The sequence below is a fragment of the Drosophila kikkawai genome, chromosome 3R, assembly GCF_030179895.1.
Source record: "Drosophila kikkawai strain 14028-0561.14 chromosome 3R, DkikHiC1v2, whole genome shotgun sequence".
NCBI classification, from domain to species: Eukaryota; Metazoa; Arthropoda; class Insecta; order Diptera; family Drosophilidae; genus Drosophila; species Drosophila kikkawai.
In genome coordinates this window covers 21,293,744-21,318,928 of record NC_091731.1, presented here as the reverse complement: position 1 = coordinate 21,318,928, position 25,185 = coordinate 21,293,744, and the positions used below count along the sequence as shown (strand labels likewise).

Sequence of the window (25,185 nt, the reverse complement as noted above, 5' to 3'; positions counted from 1 at the left end):
ATTTTGATTAAACTAATGGTGGCCATAAATCAATGCCACACCACCGGCGACCGATGGCGGCGACTTTAATCAAATTTAATGTAGGTGGCACCCACAAACAAAAAAAGTGTCACCGCCAGCAATTAAATTGGCGCAACCCGTAATTATGGGCATTTTATGCTGCCAGTAGTAGACGCCACTACTAGACCTAATGGGCAAAGTTATGCCAGACGTGGAAGGGTATGAGGGCTTGTCTGCCACGGAATCGGCATAGGATAATGGCAGCGCCGTCGCCATTAACAAAACGCATTATTGTTCGCAAAAATTCCGAGGGGGAAAAGCAATTTTGCGGAACGTTCTGTCGGCAATCAACGAGGAACTCCAACCAGACACGCCCCCCAGAAACGTCGCCGGCATTTTCCTTGGAAACGCATTCAGATATTTTCACGTCCCTTTTTGCGGATCCTCCCCAAACATGGACATGCCTTAAGTCCTCCCCTCGCTAATTTGCAGTTCCTTGGTAATATTTTTCGGCTTTTTACGATGCCTCCTCGAGTAGAATGTTGTTGACTGTTTGTTGAATGTTTAAAGCTAAAAGCAGCCCAGCGGCGCTTTCCTTTGCTTTGCTTTGCACTTGCCTTGCCTCGCTCATTGCTCATACGCAGCGTTGGCTCTAGGAGAATTTTCATCCTCCTGCTCTGACGGCAAATAGAATGTGGCGGAGAGAATATAGTGGAAAATTGAAAATCAACGAGAGATAAAGGCTGGCGATGGTGATGACGAGGGTTGGGTCTGGCGGTGTTTACTGTGTCTGCGTTAATTCGGTTTTGCTAATTTGGAATGGCGCCAAATTGAAAATAAAAACTTTGCAAGCTCGAAAAAATTCACCTCATGGCTGGGAAAGCTGGCTACAGTAAACAATCGATAATATGGCTAATTGAAATTAAATTAATTTGGGAGGATAGGGTAGTAAAAGTGTGGTATACAGATGAAGAGAGCTAAGAAAGAAGAAAGTATCTAGAACAATGGTTTAATTTCCTTTAAAAACATGTAGGAAATGTTCAAAATTAACTATCGATTAAAATATCGCGTCAATATCTTACTTATAAAAATTTAAAATATCAAAAAAGATAAGAAAAAATATCCATAATTTGTTATCTAAAGCATTTATTTAATTTTAATCACAATTTCTTCTATAAAATACGATCCCTGTAGCTCCTAGTAAATCATACTGTGATATTATCAACAAATACTGCCAAATTTTAAATGATTCTTTGTGTGTCTCTATGATCTTTTACGTCTATATAAAATAAAATAGTTTCCTTTTCTTTTTTTTGCTTCTTTTTACTTTCTGTCAGTCGGAAAATTTTCTTTTTTTTTTTGTTCTTGTTTCTCGCCAAACGTGAAATTTATGTTCTCAGTTCCGTGGCTAATTTATGCTGCAAAAAAATTGCTGAAATGGCTGGGGAAACTACATATAAATAGTATTGTTTGTCATTAAAAATAGGAAATTACGTAGCCGCCGCGTGTGCCGCCAAAAGTGATATTTTGTTCGTTAATAAATGCAATGCGGTAAATGCGACAGCTGCAACTAGAAAATTAATAGGAGCGCAATTGTGTTTGGTTTTTCGCTGCCGCCTGCCTGCTGGCTGCCGGCAAACACAAATAATGAAAACGCGAAAAGATTTTATAGCTGCCTACTAAAAATAAAAATGGCGCAGTGCACCAGAGCACACCAACGAAGACGCCAGCTTGGTCCCAGTGACTCAGTCAGTCGGCTATAACCAAATTTGCAAAAAAAGGGAATCGCATCGAACCTCGAATCCGCGCCAAGGTACTTTCATCATCCATCGCACGAGAAGCCGCAGAAGTGTGGGCACAGGTCATGCCAACTGGCGGCGTGTGCTGTTGGGGTAAGGTCTTGGGTCTTGGGTCTCGGGTCTCGAGTCTCACCTCAGCACACCTGTACCCCATTGAATCAATCGATTTCCTTTCGAAAAATCACCTTGAAAGCGCCGCTTGCGGCAGAAGGGGCAAGGGCTTGGAACAAAAGGACAACGAAATGGTCTTGTTTGCGCTCATTAAATTGTACTTGAACAGCCAGCCAAGTGTTGATGTTGACGCAATCGAGAGGTTTGTGGGGGGTACATGAAAAACGGGAAGATACAGTTGGAAAAAATGTGTATAATATAAAATTCAGGCAAAATACCTATCCAGAGGAAATGTTACGTAAAATATATACAAATGCAAACCTAAAAGTTCGTTATGTTACATATTTCATATTTTTTATACGTTTAAGAATTTCTTACAGTGCTCTGTTGAGACAGGTAAAAGCAGATGCTTGGGCTGGAAACCCCACGGGGTCGAAGGTAACACAAAATGCAACGAAGAGTGAAAATGACAGGCAAGCAAAAAAAAAACTGCATAAAGAGCAAATCATTGCAAGCTCTCGAGGGTTGCTTCTAAAATTCCCAAAAAAAAACTAAGCCAAATAAAATGCAATTGGGGTCAATGAAGCATGTATGTATACATATGTATGATGTGCCCGATATCCAAGAGTATACAACGTGTTAATTGATGGATGGGCTCATTCACGAATTGAAAGTGCGAAAATTACGTGAGAGGCCGAATTATGATGAAACATGAGAAGTGAGTCAACTCGAAACGTTTAAAAATAAATGGAACGGAAAACAAGCAAAAAAATAACTTCTATGTCAAAGAAAAAAAAAACGAAAATTAGAAAAGAAAGCTATAATAATGAAGGCCGTTAGAAAAAAGGTTTTAAACTCAAATTTTTTAGAGAGAAAAGATACAGGTAAATGTAGGAAATTGAACTGGATTTTTACTTGAAACGAAAATTATAAGGATTAATTTAGAATATTTTAAAACAAGACTTTAAAATGGATTTATTCAGATTTAAATCTATATTTTGGATAAGTAGTTTGTTGTAGTTTTTAAATATGTTAAAACAGTACCTTTTCTTACCATTTCTTCTACAAAATATATACTTCAAATATAAATCTCTGCTAATGAAAACAACTCTTCTAAAAACACATGTTTCTCTGTATCTTACACTTGTTTTTTTCTTTATCCAATTACCTGCAAGCTAATTAAAAATTAGCTGCCCTTGCTGTTAGCCCAACTCAAATATTAATAACCATTTTTCTGGCTATTTATCGCCGCACCCCGATAATTATTTGTTTTGCTATTACTTTTGGTAATTAAAATTGAGGACAAAACACTGAGGGGAAACAGGGAAAAGAGGGAGGCCAAGCTGCATACGACATTGAACTCGGGCCGAAAAACACTTGGAGCCACACTTTTGGCCCACCCTTTACCAAATTGGTCAAGGCGAGTGTTTGAACTCGAGGAAGGGGGGTAAAAATCGAACACTACAAAGATACAAAATAGTGACAAAGTGCCACTAGAAACCAAACTGAACTGAACGGGCGGCCACACACAACGAGATTGCGATTATTTATGGCAAAAGAAAAAAAGAAGGGACAAAAAAGCGGTCTGTGTCAATGGCCAACAAAGACGGCCACCAGTGAAGCAGGGAAACGTGCCAAAAAATATTAAGCAATAATAACAGTTGTATTACAAAAACTGAAAAAAAATTAGCAGTTTCCAGTAAGGTCACCACTTTTCTGGGGTATTTCTGAGGTATCTTCCAGGGGCTTTTCCATGCACCAGATTTTGGCGACCGACTCGCAAGTGATGTTGATTGTCAGCTGAACTTGTTTCGCTTGCGGATTTACCATGAGCCACAGAGACACAGCCACTGGCACATCCAGATCCGCATCCGTGTCAGCGTCAGCGTGTCGGGACGAGCAGAAAGTGGAGCACAAAACCAGAAAAAAAAAAACACTCACAAGTTGAGAAATAAAACTAACATAAAGAAGTCCAAGAGCAAGACCAAGTCCGGTGTTGCGTTTATTTCTGGTTCTCGGCATCTTGCATCTTGTATCGCGTCGCGTCTTGGCATTCGCAAATACTTAATTGAAGAGATTTGGAGTCAATTATTGCGAAAGAGAAATTCTTAAGCGAAAACTTTCGAGCGTGAAAGTCGACTTTGTCTAATTTGTGCTGGAAAGCCGACAAGAGCCACTAAGAAAGAAAAAAAAACTTCACAACAAGCCCGTTTGTGATTATGATTTGATGTGCATTTTGGCATTGCATTAACATTAATAGCTGGAAAATTGGCCCGCTAAATGGGAACACGCCCACCGAGCAAGCCAGACCAAGCAGCAGCCCCACGAAAGCAATCACATAATTGCCATCTAAATGAAGTAAATTGCAAAAGTAAAGACAAATCAGTGTATCAATGCGGCTCCTAATTGCCAATTTACGTAATGAGGCTTTGATTATCAGGTAATTATACGGAGAAGTGGAGCAGTACGTAAGAAAGCCCGATGACGTTGAAGCGATAGATATGAATATATGGTATATATACGTATATATGTACTATATGCAGCAGTGGCTTGGTTCAGGCATTTGTATTTATTTCCGATAAACCGGTTAATGCGCACTTGCCTCGAAAAGGTTCTTTTCCCACTTAGTATATTCAAAAGAATTCATTATACACTACCTTGGGGTATTATATTTCAATTAAGAACTAAGTGGGGGCAATAAGTTGGATTTAAATTTGAAATTGAAAGAGTTTAAGGTTATTGTCGATATTATTTGATACAACATTTTAGCTGACGAAGAAGTGATTACCTTTCATTGATATATATATGGGCGTTACGCATCTTATTATTGAATATACATATAACTTTTTTGGATTATAAAGGCTATGTTAAGGCTAGGAATATAAGAGATGATCAATACATAGATACTGAATCGATATTTGTCGCAAAGTGCTACTATTTTACTATTTTTCGACAATATTGACATTTTACCTTCAAAAGCAAAATTTTCGATATTATAAATTTCAATTAATCAAAGTTTACGATATTTTTGATATGATATGGAGTGCCATTTTGTTTAGTGATAGACCATATCGAACTTTTCCTCTCGATATAATCAATAAGAAGTCAAAATTTATACTCAAACTTTTGTAAAAACTTAACAAATTTACCGTTTCTCAAAAGTTTCTTGAACTTTATCGATAACTGTTAGGGTATAACAACTTCACCTTTTATAACTTGACCCATTCGCTTTAATTTACGCTCAAAGTAATCACAAGAGCGACACAAAGTTGATCGCCCTCGCTCTGGCTGGTACGAGAAATGCCAAAAACAATAACGAAGCTGGCCAAAAAAAGGCAGCGAGCCAGCGTTCTTAACAAGGCCATAAACAATTAAAAGAAGTGACAGACTATGTATGACAATAAATACTAGAAGCATCCGAGATACAGACTGAGACGAAGCTCACGTATGTAGTTGCGGCTGCTGTGATTTTTATCTCGTGTGTGAATTTTTATTTTGCCCTCGGTTCTGCTCTATGTTTTCTAGACTCGCTTTTTGCCAATCTCTTTTCCGCGAAATTAACTTGAATGTTGATCTCTGGCAAAAACAAAAAATAAATAAAGAAAAAAAAACAGGAAAACAGCAAAAAAAAAAAGTCTTCGTGACGGTGGCGCTTGTTTTGTTTGAACTTTCCCATATATCTATATATATAAGAGAGATATTATGGCCATTCCCCAGTTTGGTCTTGACCAATTTGGCTAATGATTCCGGCTCAGAAGTTACGTTTATTGAATACTAATTTGGCTTACTTGAAACAAGAGCAGTGCCAAAGATCGTTCAAGTGTTAACAACGCTTCTTCGTGTGTGGTAGTCACACCAAAATACAAAGAAAAGAAAATATACTGTTGGAAACCCATAAATCCCTGGCTCAAGACCCTGTGTGTCTCATATTGCACGAGTTCTAATTGGAGCTGCGGCTTAGCCAGGCGCAATAAAAATTAAGTTGCCGGCTCGAACGGAGCGCGTTAAAAAGGTTTTCTAACACGCCAGGCAACGAACTGTCTTCCAACCCTTTATTTTTGCCTGCCGACTGGCTGCGCCTTTATCTCATTATAATCTACGCGCATGTGCGGCACATTCGTATCTTTTCAGTCAATTTCAAGTACACTCTGCCCTCTGCCCAGATGCAGGCCGCCGAGACGGTTCGAGCTGGCTGGAAGTTGAACAAACAGTCAAGAGGGGCAGCTGTACAGGAAGAGAAAAGTAAAGGTTTTATTGGGAATAAGTTTAAGAAATTGTTTTTAAAGAGGTTTTAGAAATAGGATATACAAAGTTTAAGCTAAAATCTAATTCAAATCGATTTGATATCCAGTTTTTTCTAAATAGAAGTCATAAACAATTTTATTTATTTATAAATTTTAATCTTAAATAAAGTTTAAATCTGGTAAATATTAATTTATATAAATTTTCTATAGAAGATACAAAAAATATCATAAGTTCGTGGTATTCGAGTCTCTTAGGAATATTTTTCCAAGATTCTTAAAAACCCTCAGCTGTTTCTTAGCTTTCTTAATTTTATTAAGTACTTAACATACGATTTTTATTTAAGAAATACTTCTAAATTTATTTTATAGTTTTATCACAACTTTTGAAACGCTTCTTAATCCCCCTTTTTCTCACTGAATTTACCCAAGACTGTGATGCGGAAAGAGGGAAAAACGTAGTCAACGGCAAACAAGCGCAGACAACGTTTGTCGGTCAAAATCAAAATCAGCCCCAGCCTTTGTTCCTTTAATTCCAAGAATCGTGGACCAGTTATGAAACAAGTCTGCAACATGCACACCAAAGGGGGGCAGGAGCTGGGACTGTGCGAGGTGCGGAGAAAACAATAAAGAACCCAACCCGAGGGCTAAACGTATTGGACCCGAATCTGGGCTTCGTTTTGCGTCGGGATGGGGGCCGGGACCCAGAGCTCCGACTCCGTCTCGTTAGCTGCGCCTGCGCCTTGCCAGAAAATACTTTATGGATCGAAGACAGAGAGTCGAGTCGGGGCTTTTGTACCTGCCACTTGGCTCCAGGCGGGCACAGGCGGCAGCGCAGCAACTGCAACTTAATTTCTTGGACCGGGCGCAGCGGTGCGGTGTGCTGCTGCAGCAAGTACTTCATCATGTTTCGGGGGAGCAGTAAAAATAAATTAACAAAAGCCAGTCGTCGTCATCCCGGGCCCCCTTTTGGCCACTTCCCGACTGGTCTAGCTGCGGCTGCTGCTGCCCAATGTGCGACGTAATAACCTGGCCCAAGAGAGAGCCGTGCGAACTGCTGCTCCCTTGACATCAAAAGCGCAGCTGGGCCCGGTTGTGGATCAAGTTCAGGCATTGGCTGAGACTTTAGCTTCAGCGAAAAGCTGGTAAATTGTTTTACAAACTGAAAAAAAGGGAAATGGAAAATTGTTATTGTTGGCTAACTTGATACTTCAGGAATATTGAGATGAAAAGTTAAGAAAATTAGTCTTAAGAGCTTGAAAATAAAGTTATTTAAAACTATGACTTGCTGGTTAACTATTGTACTTAAATAATGTCAATAGGGATCTATCCCATTTCATGATTTATTTATATATATTTTCATTATTTAATAGAATCTTTGCTAACCCAGGGTATTCCCAGAGTTATTACTACTTTTTTTTTTTAAGTCAACTGCTCGGCTTTTAAAATTTATGCTTGTTCCCTGGAACGATCTGCCAGATTGGCTGCAGGATTTCGCACGGCCCAGTCTGTGTCTGTGTGTGTTTATGTATCCCTCCGCATGCAAAACAAGTTGCAAGCGACACGTAGGTGGCTTTGGATATTGAAAAGTCGTTCTGCAGCCTCTCCTTGGGGCGATTGAGACCTCCCGGTACGGTGGCGGCCATGGCGGTGGCAGGCCCCGAAAAAACGAAAGACTCAGGCAACAAACTTGCTCGCTTCGCTCGGGGCATTTGGCCAATTCGAAGACACTTTCACTGTGCTCGTCAATTTCGCCATTCTATTCTTTTGTCTGCCTTTTTTTCTGTTTATTTCCGACAGAAATAGAAAGTGCTGGCAAACATTTACAGATACAATTTAAATTCGGACCTTTTCGTCATGCTTCTTTCACTTGGCACGCATGCAAATTTGTGCAAAAAAAAACCAGTCTGACAGCCACCGAAATAAAAACGTGAATAAAAACTTGGCAAATATTATTGGCAGTCAGAAAAGAAAATAAAGCAAACTGTAGCAACTGAAAGTGAAGATATTGCGTGGCAATTATGCGACCGATTTTTTGAATGCCTTTTAAATGGAGGGAATTCAACAGGAGCCAAACTGCTTTGGCGCGATTACAGTTAAAGCCATCAAAACGGGTTGGTCGTTAATATTAGCGTGTCCATTGTTGGGCCGGGACTGGGGCTGGGGCTGGCCATTGGCCGGCTGGTTCATTGACCAGGCCCAGAGCTACAGTCAGAGCCAGAGCCCAGGCACGAACCACGACCAAGACCAGTCTAAATTACTCGAAATCCCTGGTCCGCGGAAACACAAGCTAACTCGCTCAACGGTCACAAATTTGCATAATTCGCAATTGCAGGCTAAACGCCAGTGTTTAAACCATCTCGATTGTTTCATAAAACATCACTATTATTATTATTATTATTGTCAACGCTGTCAGCGATTGTGCAACCACAGCTGTGGCGCTGACTTATTGAAAACTCCCGATTTGATTTCCCCACCACAAAAAAAAAAGAAGAGAAGAAAAAAAGGCACACAACCACAACAAAGGAAAATCCCAGACGCGTGTGGCATTTCCTATCGTTTTATTTCCACAACGACTTGTCAGCAGCTGCCGCCGTTTCATATTCAAATTTTCTGGCCAAGAAAAACTCTCACGCGCTGACGAAAATCAAGAAATAAAAAATACAACTCCCCGTCTAGGGTTTAACTTTTGACTTGTTTTCCATTTTTTGTGGCCCTCCTCTCTCTCTCTCGGTTTTCTTGGGTCGGTTTCTTTTTATTGCATCACGATTCCGCAATACATTTGACAAATTTATTTTGATTAAAGCCAATTTCTTTGGAAGTGTAGACATGAATTGAATTTCGCTTGATTGAGCTGTGCTTTTTTATTGTTATGATGTGTATGTGACGATGCATGAGGGTGTACACTCTGGGAAATGGGGGAAGAAATAAAAAAATTGTATATATATGCCTATAGAAAAATTAAAAAAAAATATATAAACTTGGTATTGTTTCTTATTTATGTATTAATTAATTGGTGTCAGGGAGAAGAAAGCATTTAAAATGTTTTTTTTGAAACCATACATCAAGATGTATGTAGAAAATAATTAAATATATATTAAAATTAGTTCTTTGAGTATTTTTCTCTAAAATATGAGTAGAATTGGCTAATAAACAAAGCAGTTATTAAACAATAAAGTTTCCTCTCCCTGCTTAACCTGTGCAGCATTGAAATGTTGCAAAGACCCACCACAGCTGATGCTCAACATGTTTCTAGCCACATTTTCCCCAGCAACCTTTTCTTAGCAACATGATGTATCTTTCTTGCTGGTTTCTTATATTTTTAATTTTTTTATATACCTAATATTTATGATTAATTCCCCAAACTGTTAGCTAAACTCTCAACAAAAACCCCAAGCTGCAAGAAAAGAACTTGGCAAAAAATATATACATATATGTTCAACAATAAAAAATAGCGGACAAATTTTGTAGACAATGTCACAGTCATCTTTTGACAAGTCATAAAACCCAAAAGCTTATTGACATGAATATGTTAATTATTAAATGTTGAATCATAGGACAGCTTGCCAGCTTAATTTATCATTTAATTTGGGTAGCATTTTCCGCTTAATTGTACATGTCTTTTAAGAAACGAAAAATAATTTGCAAAAAGTCCAATTCTACAGAGAATCGGATCGAAAGGCAAAAGAATCAAGCTGATTAATGCAAAACGTGCCAGCTGGCACCACTTGTCACAGATTTCCATTAGGTCATCGCCGCATTTGCATATAGATTTTCGACTATTTGAGATTTTTAAACTGTGCGTTGTCCCCTCGCAGAAGCAAAAGCAACTGAATAAATATCGAATGAAATACCCCCGGGGAAAAAGGCGTGAGAAAATTGAGAAAGTTTTTCGCTGGCCGGCGGATTGCAGGTGGCGGATTAGCAACTTTCCTCGGATTCCGGGGGATTCTGTACGAAAAAAAAAAAATTGGCAATCATTTGTAAACAATGTGTGAGGTGTGGTGGCGGGCATGGGGATGGAAGTACCGAAACTGAAACGCTATTGACGGTTTTTTTTTTTTTTAGCCGCCAAGAAGTAAGAAATACGGCGCGCATGACCCACTTTCGAGCCATGTTTATTTCTTTTACTCAGTGTCGGTCCGCCCCGGCTCTCGCTCTCTCTTTCTAAACAACTTTTTAGGCAAATTAGCAGCTGCAGAGGCATTGAAAGTTGCTTAACCACTTGCCGAAAAACACACAGAAACCAGCCAGAACCTTGCAAAATTGGTTATTACGTAGCTCTGGCAGGGAATCAGCGACTGCCTGGACGGCAACAAGTTGTCTAGATTGCAGCCAATTTCAAGATAACTCTCGAAAAAAAAACTAAAATACTCTCGACAACAATAACACTTTCAATGCCAAATCCCCTAACTGGGTCAGCAATTTATACACGCATTCGCATACGATCAAATTGTTTTTCGCTCGCCTTGCCATTTTATTTAAATTTTTACTTTTTTTTGCAAATTCTTTAGTCAAGCTTTGGCCGATCATTCAATTAGTTAATGCATCTCTTCGACCGTCTTCCGTGTTTAATGGAAAATGTGCAAAAGTGTCTGCAATTAATATGCAAAGTCAAATGGCAGAAAAAAGCGGCTCAGGTTGCCGATGGGAACTATGGAAAAATGCTGGGAAATTGTGGTTACTCATAAGGTTTTATAACAGCTAATTTTACTTTAAATTAAATTAAATAGCTGCTGAGCTTATAAATATTTTATATAAATTCTCATTAAGCTTAATAAATGCAAATTTGACTTAAAATTAAATTAAATTATAAATGTAGCTGCTGAGCTTATTTATATTTTATTAATTCCCAGCAAAAGCATACGCAGCACTTAAATGTGGGAAGTTTTTTTTTTTATTTTACAAATTAACTGTGATTTTTTGCCTTGTTTGCTTGTTTTTACACTTGTTTTATTTGTTTAAATCAACGGATTTTTTTAAAAGCTGCTTACTCATATAAATATTAAGTAATTTTACTTATTTTTCCGCAGAACTGAAGTATCTTTAAACTTTACTAAGAAGACCTTTAATACATATAATTTATATTACACATAAACTTAAGTAATTCAATTTCAGACTGAATAAGTTAAAGAAAATATTTGAACATTATATCTTACACTTTAATTCGAAGGATATAACTTATTCCCTTTTTGTATTTATTGTATTAACATCATTCGATTTATTATATTTAAATTAATTTTATATTATTTTAAAACCCTCTCCAAATATATTTTTGCTGCCAGCTTTCTTAGGGGAAGTTTGTTACATTTTTTCTTACATGTAAATAGTTTTTAACAACTGAATAATTCCTGTTATATTTTGTTTATACTATGAATCTTGGGTTAAAATTTTCTTTTATGATTTTACCACATCTTAAGTACAATTTTTACTACACACTTTTAATTATTAACCACTGTGCCAGGCCTAACATCAGCTGCATTATGTCTATGCCACCTTAACTCAGCAACTTTGCAGCTGCTTGACTAACTGCACTTGGTTGCCATTAGTTTGTGGCTTTAACTACACAAAAAATAAATAATTTACACAGAAAAAATTTTTAATATTTATGTACATTAAATATTACATGTCAAGTATTTTATTTAATATTAATTCAAGGTTAGAAGGTTTATCAATAAAAAAGTCTTAAGCTACTTATTAAGCCAATACAATTAGAGGCCGTTTTCTACTTAAAAATGTATTTCATTGTAATTAAATAAGGAAAAATTATAGTTATTTCAGCTTAAAAGCTAAATATAAAAATTTCTTTAAAGAAAGCCAAGAAATTATATTTTGTTCAGTGCTTGGCTTCAGGTTCAGCTTGGACTCAAGCCCGACTTGAGCTGGCAGTCGCAGTCCTCGACAACAAAGTCGTTGTGGATTTTGTTGACACTGCTAACGGATGCTGGGATGCTGGAATACTGGAATACTGGCTAGCTGGGATGCTGATGTTGGCTCAGCTGCATAATGCAATCCTTTTGCCCAGTCACTTATCAGTCATTTGTGGAGCCATGGCATTTGTTGCTATTTTTTTTTTCTGTGGTCGGACGTGTACCTTGCATAATATGCAAACGTGAGAAAATGTTTAGCAAAGAAAGTGTGAGAGATACTCAATGGAGCAGATAGGAGGTGTCACTGGTGATAGAGGGAGAGGAGGAGGTGGACGCGACTGGGCTTCATTATGCGATTACTCGCATGTGGAGCACACACTAGGCGACAAAAGACGATTCACGTACCGATAATCATGATGTAATGAGCCCAGTTTTTTATATATACTTTTTTTGGGAAAGTGCCCTAATGGCACCACACGCACACACATATCATATCAGAGAGAGTGAAACCCCAAAAAACTAAACCGCAATTCGCTTCCTCTTTACATTTTCAGCTCACCGACGAGGTGGTGCGCAAGAAGAGCGAATACCAAAAACATTTGGAGGGCTACAAGGCGCTGCGCACGCGCTTCGAAGAGCATTATATCAAGGGTAAGTAACCTGATAATTCTTAAAATAATATATATAATAAAGGAGTACCTTTACCAGCTCCTGGTCGCAGTGGCCGCAAGCTGGACGATGTCCGTGACAAGTACCAGAAGGCCTGCCGCAAGCTACACCTCACCCACAACGAGTATGTGCTGTCCATCACCGAGGCCATTGAAGTGGAAAAGGACTTTCGCACTGTCCTGCTGCCAGGTCTCCTGGAGCACCAGCAATCCGTTCAGGAGAGCTTTATCCTGCTGTGGCGCAATATCCTCCAAGAGGCAGCCCAGTATGGTGATCTCACGGCAGACAAGTACAAGGAGATCCAAAAGCGCATTGACACTGTGATAGGCGGCATTAATCCGACCGAAGAGTATGGCGAGTTTACCGAGAAACACAAGTAGGAGAAAGCTATTAAATAATTAAGAAATAAAGTATTTAAATGTATTTACATTTATTACAGAACCTCCCCCACAACCCCGCTGCTGTTCCAGTTCGATGAGGCGCTTATCGAGGACATACCCGGCAAACTGCAGTCCAGCACCCTGACGGTGGATAACCTCACAGTGGACTGGCTTAGAAACCGACTCCTGGAACTCGAGGGAGCTGTAAAAGAGTGCCAGGAGAAGCAGCTGAAGATGATCGAGCATGTAAATGGCGGCTCACCAGTGGCCAATGGCAGCATTATTTCCAATGGCAGCAATACATCCAATGGCATTCAGTCCAACAAGGATAGTCAGTGGTAAAAGAATCCTTAAATCCTTTAAAAATAAAACAAATTGCATAATTTATATATACTTTCTTTTTTATAGCCGACAATCCAAGGACCTGAATGCCCTGCGATGCCAGGAGAAGCAGAAACAGAAGCTAGTGGATATGATCAAGTGCGCCCTGAACGAGGTGGGCTGCGAGGAGCTGCCCTCGGGTTGCGATGATCATCTCACCCTGGAACAGAACTTCATTGAAAATGGCTACAACAATGAGCAGCAGGTGGGTCTGGCCTTAATATATCCTTTTCCTGGGTTTTGGTTTAGTTTGTAAGCTGTAGATGGTGAAGGTCTAACTAATCTAATCTCTCTTTCTTTGGATGCCGCCCTTTGGTCACACTCCCATGACTTATACATAACACCCATCCTAACCTAGCAGCGCTCCAACTCCACCAGCTCACCTGGGCTGGGCCTTATGAATGAACTGATGCGTCGCGGTGGGGTTTTGACCTTGTTGCGCGGACGCGGACGCCACTGTAAACGCAAGTCGACACCGCAGCCAGCGACACCTATGACGAGATCACGTCAGGGACGCTTCAATAAGATGCAGCCACGCTCCCAGAGCCTTGGATCCTTGTCGGTAATTGGGGGTCATGGGGATTCCAGGAGTCCTGCACGCTACGAGACAATTACTAACCATCCTTTGCGTTTGGCGGCCAGTGTCCATTATTTGGGCGAAGAGATCTCGCTGGGGGCCACGCCTCCTGCCCTGCCGCGCCTGCGCCGTACCCAGTGTTCCATGTTGTGTTTGGGCGAGGATGAGGAGCCGCAGGAGCCGTTGCCGGCGGCTACCATAACCTCGCCCGCTCCGCTCACCCAGCTAACCGCTGCTGTCCTTACTAACACTAACAACAATCACATCTACGCGGATCTCGAGCTGGGCAGGAAGAGCCTAGAGAGGCGGCAGGAGAGCGACGAGGAAGAGGAAGACGGGCAGCTTCCTTCTGGAAAGAGAGAGCAAGTGAAGATAGAGATCAACCAGACGGCGGCGCCACAGAACTCCATCGATGCCCATTTAGACAGGATCGATGAGCTGAACCGCGTGCTAGACGATCGCTTGAAAAGAAACCTCCAGACCAGCGATGATGTGAATGCCATTGAGTCTGCCGAAGAGTCGGGTCAGGTTCAGGCCCGAAAGATAACCAAAGATCCGGATAGCCACACCAAGCGTAGCTCCAGCTCAAGCTCCGAGTGCCGATCCTCCCAGCTAAGTGCCAAGGATATGGGTCATTCCAAGAAGAGATCCCTCTCCTTTACCCAAAAGTCCATTAGCAATATATTCAGCAATCTCAAGGAGTTCTCCAAGAGTCCTCTAGTGAGAATGGGAAAGAGTAGCACCCTCAGCGAGGAGCAGGATCCGGAGAAGCTTCAGTCCAGCAGTAGTGACTGTCAGACAAATAGCAGCAGTTCCTCCAGCCACAACAATAATAACCACACCAGCAGCAACAGCAATCACAGTGCCTCCCAATCCACGATCATTACGAGCACCATTACCACCACCATAACGACAACCACTACCACGACGCCGTCCAAGGAAACCAAGGAGTCAAGACTGAAATTCAAGGTGCCCAAGATCCAAAAGAAATCAAAGGCCATCCGCAACACATTCCGCTCCAAGTTGCTTAACTTCCAACTGAAACGTTCCAAACCCTGCAAGCAGTGCACCAAGCGAAGGCGCATCCATCCCAGCAAAAGTGTCTTTGATTTTGCTCGAGAATTCGAGGGGGATCAGTCGGAGGACTCGGCTCGAGAGGATCAGTTCTGCAACTGCCCACAGCCATCCGTGCAGAAATCAAAGCCATCCGTTCAAATTACAGGACACAAGGAGCGTCCGTTCGAGTCCAGTTCGGGGGAGCTGGATGAGAACGACGATGATCATGATCATGATAATGAGGATAGCGGCAGTGACGATGTGCTTAGCATGAAGGATCACTGCTACTGTGTGCCCAGCCTGGCGGCCAGTGTGAGTTCCCAGCATCTGCATCTGTAGCTGCATTCGTATCCGAGCACTCTCTTCCACCGTCTCGAGCGTATCTAAGCCAACTGGGCGCCACAAGGCGCCACCTTCTCACACAAACAGCATCGCATCGCATCGTCTGGCATCGCCTCACATTGCTTGCTCTTTCCGTTTGCATGTTTTGATTGAAATTGCACGTTCGTTCCATAGTATTGAGCGCATGAGGAAAGAGCTTTATTATCGGGGGATATATAAAAATAAAACACAGGGTGACCTTAGAAAATAATTCATTCAGTGGGGTATGAGAACTAAGAGAAGTCTGTTCTGGTTTTATATTTGGTTTTATGATGATTTTTATAGGAATTAATATCTAAATACCTAGGTTCCTTTGTGAAAATAAAACAATATATATTATATATGCTATATAATATATTAAATAATTATAAATTCATTAATTTAGAGGTGCATTTATTAAAAATTCATCAAGGTTATGGTGTCTAAATTATATATAATATTTATCTAACTTTTATCCTTGCATCTTATAATTTTTAAAATTCACAAATTCTTATAAATTAGGCTTCTTTAAAAACTCTTTCCTACGCTTTTTCTTGATATAACACCTTAGGATAAGTTTGTAAAGGAAGTAGCTTTCATATTATCAGAAAATGGAGACATCAGGGTGATATATCGTAAGGCTGTCTAGGGATTACCGTAAACCTTTATAAATAAGAAATAAAAATAAAAAGGCACCCAATAGGTTACAAATTACGAACAATTTCTGCAAAATCATACGTTATAAAAAATACAATTTACACTGAATTCTTTAATTTAAAAATTGTATAGCATACTTTTAGACACTATTTAAAGGGTTTTAAAACCGCTAGTGATTTTTTGCAGAATCCTAGATAAATATAAATATTAAAAAGTAACTTTAAACCAGTATTAAAAGGGGAAGTCATTTGAATAAATATTTGTATAAATATGTCAAGTTTTTGTGCTCAAAAATCCCCTCAAAGAGTATCAGAATTTCGTTAGATCTAAAATATATTCCACCCTTCCAATTGCTATATTTACTTGTGCGTGCCCGAGTCCAAGAGAGAACAAGTTCAACCGAGAGCATAAAGCGTTTATATCTTTCAGTTCTCTCCGCTGAGGCGGCGATCTGTGTGGACACCGGGCCAGCAGTTGCCATTAATCTGGCCCATTCGAATGTTTGGCGTCTGTTTGGCCAGTGAAAAGTTCTGACAGAACGACGCGTGACTATTTCAGTTTCCATTTCGATTTTCTGAAAACAATTGCGCAAGTTCAAGTAGTTTTCTCTTTGTTCCGGGTGGGAGATATATAGACTTCGATATCACCATGAGCAGCACAGCTTCGGGACGGAGCAGCATCTACGCCGGAGCCGAGGGCAGTGGCATCTTTGAGACAATTGTCTTTGCCGGTCGCCCTGTGCCGCCGGCCCGAAAAAAGCGGCCCAAATCCAAAGTATTTGTGAGTCATCCATACACAAGCTGCGACACAACCTTGAAAAGTTGAACGTTAAGCGAAAAGTATTTTCCACATTAATGTAGTAACAATATATAAGTATTTGGTTTTTGTGCTTACAGTATTTAATTTATAATTAATTTTTGTATATTTATATCGTTTGGTATCTTTATTTAAGCTACTGCAACCCACGCATTTCCGCTCCGCATTTGGAAATGTGGAAATGACGTGCTATTTTATTTTTCCCCCAACAATTTTCACTTCTGTTCTGTCTTCTGCATGCCTGCCACTAATCTTATGCCTAAGAGCTATGGGATATAGATTTGCTAATGTTCTGGATCTTGCAGATATCTCTGTCCACGAATCGTCCGCTCTATGAGGAGGAATGGTTCCATGGCGTCCTGCCCCGCGAGGAGGTGGTCCGGTTGCTTAACAATGATGGCGACTTTCTAGTTCGCGAAACCATCCGCAATGAGGAGAGCCAAATTGTGCTGAGTGTCTGCTGGAATGGCCACAAGCACTTTATTGTCCAGACCACGGGAGAGGGTAACTTCCGGTTCGAGGGTCCTCCTTTTGCCAGCATCCAGGAACTGATCATGCACCAATATCACTCCGAGTTGCCAGTGACGGTCAAGTCGGGGGCTATCCTCCGGCGACCGGTGTGCAGGGAACGCTGGGAGCTGAGCAACGATGATGTGGTGCTGCTGGAGAGGATTGGCAGGGTAAGTTGGGGGACTTTATAACCTTTTTCTAGATTTTTGTTAATGATTTTTTATTTAATTTTTCAGGGCAACTTTGGCGATGTTTACAAAGCCAAACTAAAGTCCACAAAACTTGATGTGGCTGTCAAAACCTGCCGCATGACTTTGCCGGATGAACAGAAACGCAAATTCCTGCAGGAGGGTCGCATCCTTAAGCAATATGATCATCCCAATATTGTCAAATTAATTGGCATTTGTGTCCAAAAGCAGCCCATAATGATTGTGATGGAACTGGTGCTGGGTAGGTTTCAATTTCCTTTTTTTTTAACTCCTTAAAATCCTTTTCAAAGGCTGTATTCCACATTTACCCTCTTATTCTATCTTTGATTCTACTTTATATTAATTTTTATGATATATTACGCCTTTTCTAGGAGGTTCCCTGCTCACTTATCTGCGTAAAAACTCCAATGGCCTCACCAATCGCCAGCAAATGGGCATGTGCAGAGATGCAGCGGCAGGTAAGCTGAATTAAATCTTCAAAATACTTAATAAAATTAATAACACAATATATTTTAATATTATTTTAAAAGGCATGCGTTATCTGGAGTCCAAGAACTGCATTCATCGGGACTTGGCGGCGCGTAATTGCCTGGTGGACCTGGAGCACAGTGTAAAGATCTCTGACTTTGGCATGTCGCGTGAGGAAGAGGAATATATAGGTAAAAAGCTACTCAAAATACAAACAAATTAAATATAAAATAAATCTAAAATATACTATTTTAATAGTGTCCGATGGCATGAAACAAATACCCGTAAAGTGGACAGCTCCCGAGGCCTTGAACTTTGGCAAATACACCTCCTTGTGCGACGTCTGGTCCTATGGCATACTGATGTGGGAGATATACTCCAAGGGCGATACACCATACTCTGGCATGAGCAATTCCCGGGCCAGAGAACGCATCGATACGGGTAATTATAATATTTTTAATTAATTTATAAAGTTAATAATACTAATACGAACTTTCGCTCAGAAGGGTATCGCATGCCGACGCCAGAGAATACCCCAGCGGAAATGTATCGCCTGATGCTCAAGTGCTGGGCGGCAGATGCCGAGTCCCGGCCGCATTTCGATGAGATCTATAATGTAGTGGATGCCCTGATCCTGCGCCTGGACAACAGCCACTGAGAGCGTCCATTTAAACGTCCCTTAGCATACTCAATCTAGGTTTAGTCAGCGCTTTTAAAGTACGTCATGTCCGAGGAAAGGACTTAACAACGAGATGCCTGTATTTATGAGATAACAACTAAACTTATACATTTTACCACATAAATCATATTTATATAGAGACGTATATATATATATATTTTCTAGCCATGTAACTGTAAATTTCGTACTGTAATGTGTGTGCTGTCTGACTGATCCTGATCGTGTATGTATGAAATGAATCCTTAATGTGCCAAAAACCGCAAAGAGATCTTAAAAACGAGAAAATAAAACAAAAAAAGAAAAGATATAGTAATGTGTCTGAACGAACTGCATTGTAGTTGTAAGCTTGTGAATTTATATATGCTTAGTTGTTTGTGTTTTAGTTATTATCCTAATGTATCCTTACGTTGGTCAATTCGTTTCTAGACTCTGTATTTTATGTATATTTATTTACGGCTAATTTACATTTATACTTCGACTACGATTATGTTTACACTTAAATCACTAAGCTCAAAGTTTTAAGCTTTAAGTTTTTTTCGCTGCGCTGCTGAAGTGAATAAATCATATGTGTACTATATATACAATATAAATATATATAAACAACAACCGCCTATGAGTCGACCCCTGTGGTCAGGGCCAGCGGGACATCGGAGAACTCCACCTTAGAGTAGAACTTCTTCAGCTCATTTTTCAGCTCCAAACTGTGCGACCAGTCCACCGTCTCGCACACCACCTTCACCTCCACGGTGTATACATCCCTGAGCCAGGCTCTCTCATGCATAATGTCCTTAATGGAGACTCCAACGCGTACTAATAGGGCACACAGATCATTGATGCCGCCAGGACGATCGCTGACCTCCACATTGAACTTGACCAGGCGACCCACGGCGGCCAGTCCACGCTCCAGGCAGCGTCCAAATACAGTGGTGTCTATGTTGCCGCCACACAAAAGGACCACCACCCTAGGGATGAATAATGATATATATTTATAAATATTGAAATTCTGCTATAAAATATAAAATTTATACTCACTTCTTTCCCTTGAGCTCATCTAGTTGTCCGGCCAAAATCGCTGCTAGGCCTGCACCACCTGCTCCCTCGACCACACACTTTTCCTCCTCCACCAGGCGAAGAATGGCCACGGCAATCCACTCCTCCTTGACCACCACCATGCGATCGATGAGGGGCTTGGCTGTGACATAGGCATTATAGCCAACTTTGGGCACAGCCAGGCCATCGGCCAGGGTGTTCTTGATGGGCGTGTGGATAGGTCCATTGTTCTCCAAGGCCCGGGTGAAGCTAGCGCATTTTTCCGACTCCACACCCTAAAAAGAAAATTGAATATTAATAAAATAAAATAATTGAAAAATAAAACATAACTCACAATAATCTTAGTTTTAGGGGAAAGAGCCTTCACTGCTGTGGCAATGCCCGCAATGAGTCCACCTCCTCCCACTGGAACCACCACGGCATCTGGCTCTGGAACCTGCTCCAGTATCTCCAAACCAATGGTGCCCTGTCCCGCCATTATATGCGGATGATCATAGCCATTGACATAGAGCAGACCCTCCTCGCGGGACATATGCATGGCCAGAGACTTGGCCTCGCCCATATCATTGCCCTCGACAATGACCCGGGCCTTGTAGTTGCGACACTTCTGGATCTTCATGATGGGCGCTGCCTTAGGCATGACCACGGTCACCGGGATGTTAAGCTTCCAGCCGTGATAGCTCAAAGCCTGGGCATGGTTTCCCAAGGAAGCACTGATCACGCCCGTTCGCTTCTGCTCCTCGGTGAGCGATAGAAGGGCATAGCGTGCGCCACGCTCCTTGAAGCTGTCAAGTAAATGGATTGTCAGTCACATGGCGATCACGAATCAAAAATCAATTAGCAACAGTTATTAATTTGCCCCATCGAACCATATTGGCCAATTAAGGCTTATCTTATCGGATCTTAACCGAAATTTATCACGAAAATTTGTCACCGAAACTTATGCGGGCCTATCAATCATAATAGAGAATTACAAAAAGGAAGTGAACTATGTATTAAACAAATAAAGAACAAAATATTATAATGCAAGTGTAGACAGCTCCTTATCAGTGGGTTTTAAGTTACACCCCCAGACAATATATAATACGTAGTGAATTCTAAGCTTTATTTTATAAAAATCAATTAAAAACAAGAAAGGAAGCTAACTTCGGCACGCCGAAGTTTGTATACCCTTGCAGATATCATTTCATTACATTTTACCTATACTTATTATCTTTACAGTTTGATAGTTACAGTTTTACATTCCCAGCCTTACATTTTCTCTACATCTACCGATCGTTTCTATGGCAGCTATATGATATAGTTGTCCGATTTTTATGAAATTAATACCAAAATTCTAAAATAATAAAATAAGCTTATATCTCAGAGTAGATGAAAATGCGTAGAAAAACAACGAAGTTATAATTTTTTTCCTATTAATTTCCCGATCGTTCCTATGGCAGCTATAAGATATAGTGGTCCGATTGTCGTGAAATTTTTACCAAAATTCAGAAATAATATAAAATGGCCATATCTAAATAATGGTGCAAAAATGTTGAAAAACATCCAAGTTATAATTTTTTTTCTAAAAATTTATCGATCATTTGTATGGCAGCTATATGATATAGTCGTCCGATCCGGCCCGTTCCGACATATATAGCAGTGAGAGTATATAGAAGACTATGTGCAAAGTTTCATTCAGATAGCTTTAAAACTGAGGGACTAGTTTGCGTAGAAACGGACAGGTGGACAGACGGACAGACGGACAGACGGACAGACGGACAGACGGACAGACGGACAGACGGACATGGCTAGATCGACTCGGCTGTTGATGCTGATCAAGAATATATATACTTTATAGGGTCGGAAAGGTCTCCTTCACTGCGTTGCAAACTTCTGACTGAAATTATAATACCCTGCAAGGGTATAACAACAAAAAAAGCTGAAGTAAAATGCACTTTGGACCTATATTGCCTATCAAAAATACAAGTAAATAAATGAAATAAATAATTGAATTAATCAACTAATATTTCTCAAGTATTAGCTAAAAACAAAGACAAAGTTTTAATATGAAAAGCTTCAACAGGAAACCCCCTTCTATAAAGTTTTTATAAGCCATTAAGAAGGCCAGTAAATTCGACTATTGGTTTGATCTAAAATTAGTACTCCTTATCTTGGTTATAAAGGATGTTAGTAGGGTTATTTTTTAGCCTTATGACGAAAGAAAATGTTTATGATAAAACGAATATTTCCCGCAAACTCAGCGTTCTTTTGAATTTAAATTCACAAATAAACTTTAAGTTGAACTATGATTTCCCTAATGGGTTTTTATAACTATAAATACATATTATTTTTCTAACTAATTATTGCTAATGATTTTTAAATATTTTTATATTATATAGATATTTATTTATTCCATATTGTTCTCCCCTTCAAAACTCACCTGCCTGTGTATTGCAGGAAATCCTTTTTCAAGTACAACTCCATACCATATAGATCCGATGATGTGGATTTCTGTAAGTCACTCTACGTTATATAAATTATCCTATGCAAAATATATATAAATCTTATACCGGACAAGGAGTACGCTCTACACCTCCGCGTATGAGAAAGGCAGCCGATGTGACATCATGAAAGGAGATGCGTTGAGGTTTCTCCGGATTACAAAAGGGATCTATGATCTCCTCCACACCACCAGAGACATGTCTGGGTCTCTTCAAAGCCTCCAGCTTGCCATTAACAGCGGTTCCATTTGTTTTAGTCGCCGAACCATTGGGTTCCTTGGGTGCATCCGTCTTCACTGCCTGGGACATGGCTCCAGCTTTATTATATATTTTTCTACGAGGATAACCGCCTTTGTTGACTGCTCGCTGAATACTGCTGAATGCGACAATAATCGGAACTCGTATATATAGCCGCCGGCGGCTGGATGAGGAGACTCTATTGGCTGGCAGTTATAAAAACGGCACCTTTGCGTTCCGATTGCCGGCTGGTCACTTTATGGGACCTGGCCTGACGACGACCTGATAAGCCTGCTCTCAACACCGCAAAACAATAACAACGATAACGTTTCGATTCGTTTGTACTTGCTATTTCCCCTCTTTATTTTTGGCAACATCATCGGAACTATTCGATTCTTCTCAGTGGGAAAACAAGTCCAAAGAACTGGGTTGCTGTGTTATATCTCACCTAATACGGGTCAAAATCGATAAGGTTGTGTATTCATAGTGGGCTTATCTAGGGTTAGAAACAGTGGAAATTTTTAAAAATTTTAGAGTTTTCAGTAATTTAGGGATATTTTTCTATTTTTAACAAATGGAAAGCGTTTTTTACTGATTTTGACTTATTTAGTTCCTTTTCTTATATATTGACAGAATTGCACTTGTTTTCCTTCTCAATTTCCAATAAAAACAATGACAAATTCGCTCTAAAATTTGTCTCGAAAAAAATCCCACACCTGTGCGCTTATAATTCCCAACTGGTTCTACTTTATTCTAGTGACGGTTGTCGGCCTTAAATGTTTGTGCTATTACATATGTGCTATTATCCATGTGCTTTTTCTATATATAACAAATAAAAATGCTAAGTAGGGGATTAATATTCATGTTTGTCCAACATCCCATAGCTTATTTACTAATTGCATCCACAGAAATCATGCACGAGCCCCCAAATTGGTGTCGTAATTAAAAAACAAAATTTGATAAGGTTTGAATTCGTAGGCACGCCCATATTATTATTGCCAAAATAACAAGGCTTATCTAATACGCGCCACAAATAAAATGATACGAGATGCCACCAAAACAACAACAGTACGAGGCAATTAGGGGTTAAAGGCCAGCCAGTTGGCCGGATTGGTGACCGTCATCTGCTCCACTTGCTCCACAGTTACACCACGAGCAAACATGCGGGGCAGGATGTTGGTGTGGATGTGATGGTAGCCATGACCGCCATAGGAAGTCTATAAATAGAAGGGAAGAGTCAGCAAGAGATATTTACGATTCGAGGTAATTTTAGCCAACCAATCGATGTTTTGTATGGATGTCGTGGGACATGAGCAGCTTGTCCACCAGGCCCTCGTTTATGAGCTTTATCAGATTGTCGATTCGTTGGCCATCGGAGATCATGTCCACATTGGTGTTCAGCTGATAAAAGGAGCATTCGGTGCCAAAGAGATCGTACTGAATATAGCAGCCCAGCTTGGCAAACTCTAGGAGTTCATCCACATCGAAGATGGTGCCTAGAATTAAGGAAATTTGTCTATATAATGCAGGAAGGTAGAAAGATTACTTAGACTTACGATCCAAATGGGACATGACACACTTGTCAGCCCTTCCACCCGCCTCCAAGTAGAGACGCATGATCTCAAAGGGTGCCTGGGTCACCCGATGCGGATGCATGGATACACCACAGCCCAGGACCTCCTGGATCTCGCCAGCAGCCTTGATGCAATGTTTTTCGAAATCTAAAAACATATAAACATCAAATAAAGAAAGGACACCAGTCTTAGCCGTATAGTTTCTCACCATGAATGGGATAAACGCTGGCCACCTCGCCTATAAATCCACACTTGACCATCTTTCCATTGACCTCCAAGCCAGTTATAATATCCTTTGAGTACAAATCACTCAGTTGCTCAACGCTCATGCTAGCATGGCTGGCTTCCTGCATGGCATGGATGTAGTGCCCTGTGCCCGCTATAAAGTGCACACCCGTGCTCTTGGCCAGCTCCACAATGAACTCCAGATTACGCTTCAAACCATAGCTGCTGTTCTCCACAATGCTGCCACCGCCATGTTTCTTGTAGAGCAAAACATCCTTCTTGGCAGCCTCCAGGGCATCGCCATCATAGAACCTGATATTCTCCTTGCTGGAATACGGATAGAGGCGGACATAGCCCAAGGTAGACATGCTGATCTTGGCCTTGAGCTCGCTCTCAAAATCCGCAGGCGGTGGGCGATAGAAATGCTCAAAGTCGAGGGCCACATGCTCGTGGGTCAGAGTACGACCCAGAAGGTTGGGGGTAATGGCACCCAGAACTTCATAGAGGAGGAGAGGAAAAATTTTAATATTTGATGAGCGGAGATAAGGCGCGGAATAGCCGCTTATCTCGTGTGGATTACCCACTCACCGGTTTGTACGGTCGACATAGTGGCAGCTCTCAATGTGGGTCACCAGTGGATTTTGCTCCCTTTCAGCCCCAAAGTTTATTTTTAGATCAACCGAGCGCTACGAAAGCCAGCGGAGAACTGATCTTGGAGCTGGGACAGTCGTCGTCGGCTCTAGGTGGAGTTGCTCTCCAAGCTAGAGATATATGTTTACAGTTGCTTTGCTTGCTTTCTTATCTTGAAAATATATTTTATTGCGCACAATCAG

General features: G+C 40.6%; 3 protein-coding genes across 7 annotated transcripts in view; 1 reads left to right on the top strand and 2 right to left on the bottom strand.

Moving 5' to 3' along the window:
* Nucleotides 1-19,092, top strand: part of FER (tyrosine-protein kinase Fer) — a 30,776-nt gene extending 11,684 nt beyond the window's left edge. Inside the window, exons 4-14 of one of the 5 annotated variants that reach the window (XM_017164999.2) lie at nt 12,576-12,672; nt 12,730-13,066; nt 13,130-13,408; nt 13,479-13,656; nt 13,813-14,013; nt 17,223-17,597; nt 17,664-17,877; nt 18,008-18,094; nt 18,167-18,295; nt 18,363-18,545; nt 18,611-19,092. In XM_017164999.2, coding sequence (XP_017020488.1) covers nt 12,576-12,672; nt 12,730-13,066; nt 13,130-13,408; nt 13,479-13,656; nt 13,813-14,013; nt 17,223-17,597; nt 17,664-17,877; nt 18,008-18,094; nt 18,167-18,295; nt 18,363-18,545; nt 18,611-18,762 — 2,232 coding nt within the window. In that variant the 3' untranslated portion in view covers nt 18,763-19,092. Of the gene's footprint in view, nt 1-12,575; nt 12,673-12,729; nt 13,067-13,129; nt 13,409-13,478; nt 13,657-13,812; nt 14,014-16,409; nt 16,882-17,222; nt 17,598-17,663; nt 17,878-18,007; nt 18,095-18,166; nt 18,296-18,362; nt 18,546-18,607 lie in introns of those variants that run through there. The other 4 variants (XM_017164998.2, XM_017165001.2, XM_017165000.2 and 1 more) reach the window with 4 other exon arrangements.
* Nucleotides 19,093-19,213: 121 nt separating this feature from the next.
* Srr (Serine racemase) lies at nt 19,214-22,677 on the bottom strand. The gene is made up of 5 exons (XM_017165002.2): nt 22,386-22,677; nt 22,256-22,326; nt 20,168-20,618; nt 19,816-20,108; nt 19,214-19,745 (listed from the first exon to the last, which is right to left on the bottom strand). Exons 1-5 carry the CDS (start codon nt 22,623-22,625, stop codon nt 19,394-19,396), a joined length of 1,407 nt encoding a protein of 468 aa, XP_017020491.1. The 5' UTR covers nt 22,626-22,677; the 3' UTR covers nt 19,214-19,393.
* An 837-nt stretch (nt 22,678-23,514) lies between these two features.
* On the bottom strand, nt 23,515-25,072 carry LOC108073375 (phosphotriesterase-related protein). The gene is made up of 5 exons (XM_017164949.3): nt 24,941-25,072; nt 24,336-24,848; nt 24,110-24,274; nt 23,832-24,049; nt 23,515-23,770 (listed from the first exon to the last, which is right to left on the bottom strand). Exons 1-5 carry the CDS (start codon nt 24,957-24,959, stop codon nt 23,633-23,635), a joined length of 1,053 nt encoding a protein of 350 aa, XP_017020438.1. The 5' UTR covers nt 24,960-25,072; the 3' UTR covers nt 23,515-23,632.
* Between the last annotated feature and the right edge of the window lie 113 nt (nt 25,073-25,185).

Bases quoted from the DNA above. Each gene is read 5' to 3' on its own strand.
- Srr (XM_017165002.2), bottom strand. From the start codon at position 22,625: ATGTCCCAGGCAGTGAAGACGGATGCACCCAAGGAACCCAATGGTTCG. The intron at 20,619-22,255 runs GTGAGTTTTGAA...TTTACTTGACAG, and splicing joins TTCCTGCAATACACAGGCAG to CTTCAAGGAGCGTGGCGCAC. The intron at 20,109-20,167 runs GTGAGTTATGTT...TTTTCTTTTTAG, and splicing joins CCCCTAAAACTAAGATTATT to GGTGTGGAGTCGGAAAAATG.
- LOC108073375 (XM_017164949.3), bottom strand. The intron at 24,275-24,335 runs GTGAGAAACTAT...ATATGTTTTTAG, and splicing joins CAGCGTTTATCCCATTCATG to ATTTCGAAAAACATTGCATC. The intron at 24,050-24,109 runs GTAAGTCTAAGT...CCTTAATTCTAG, and splicing joins TGTCATGTCCCATTTGGATC to GCACCATCTTCGATGTGGAT.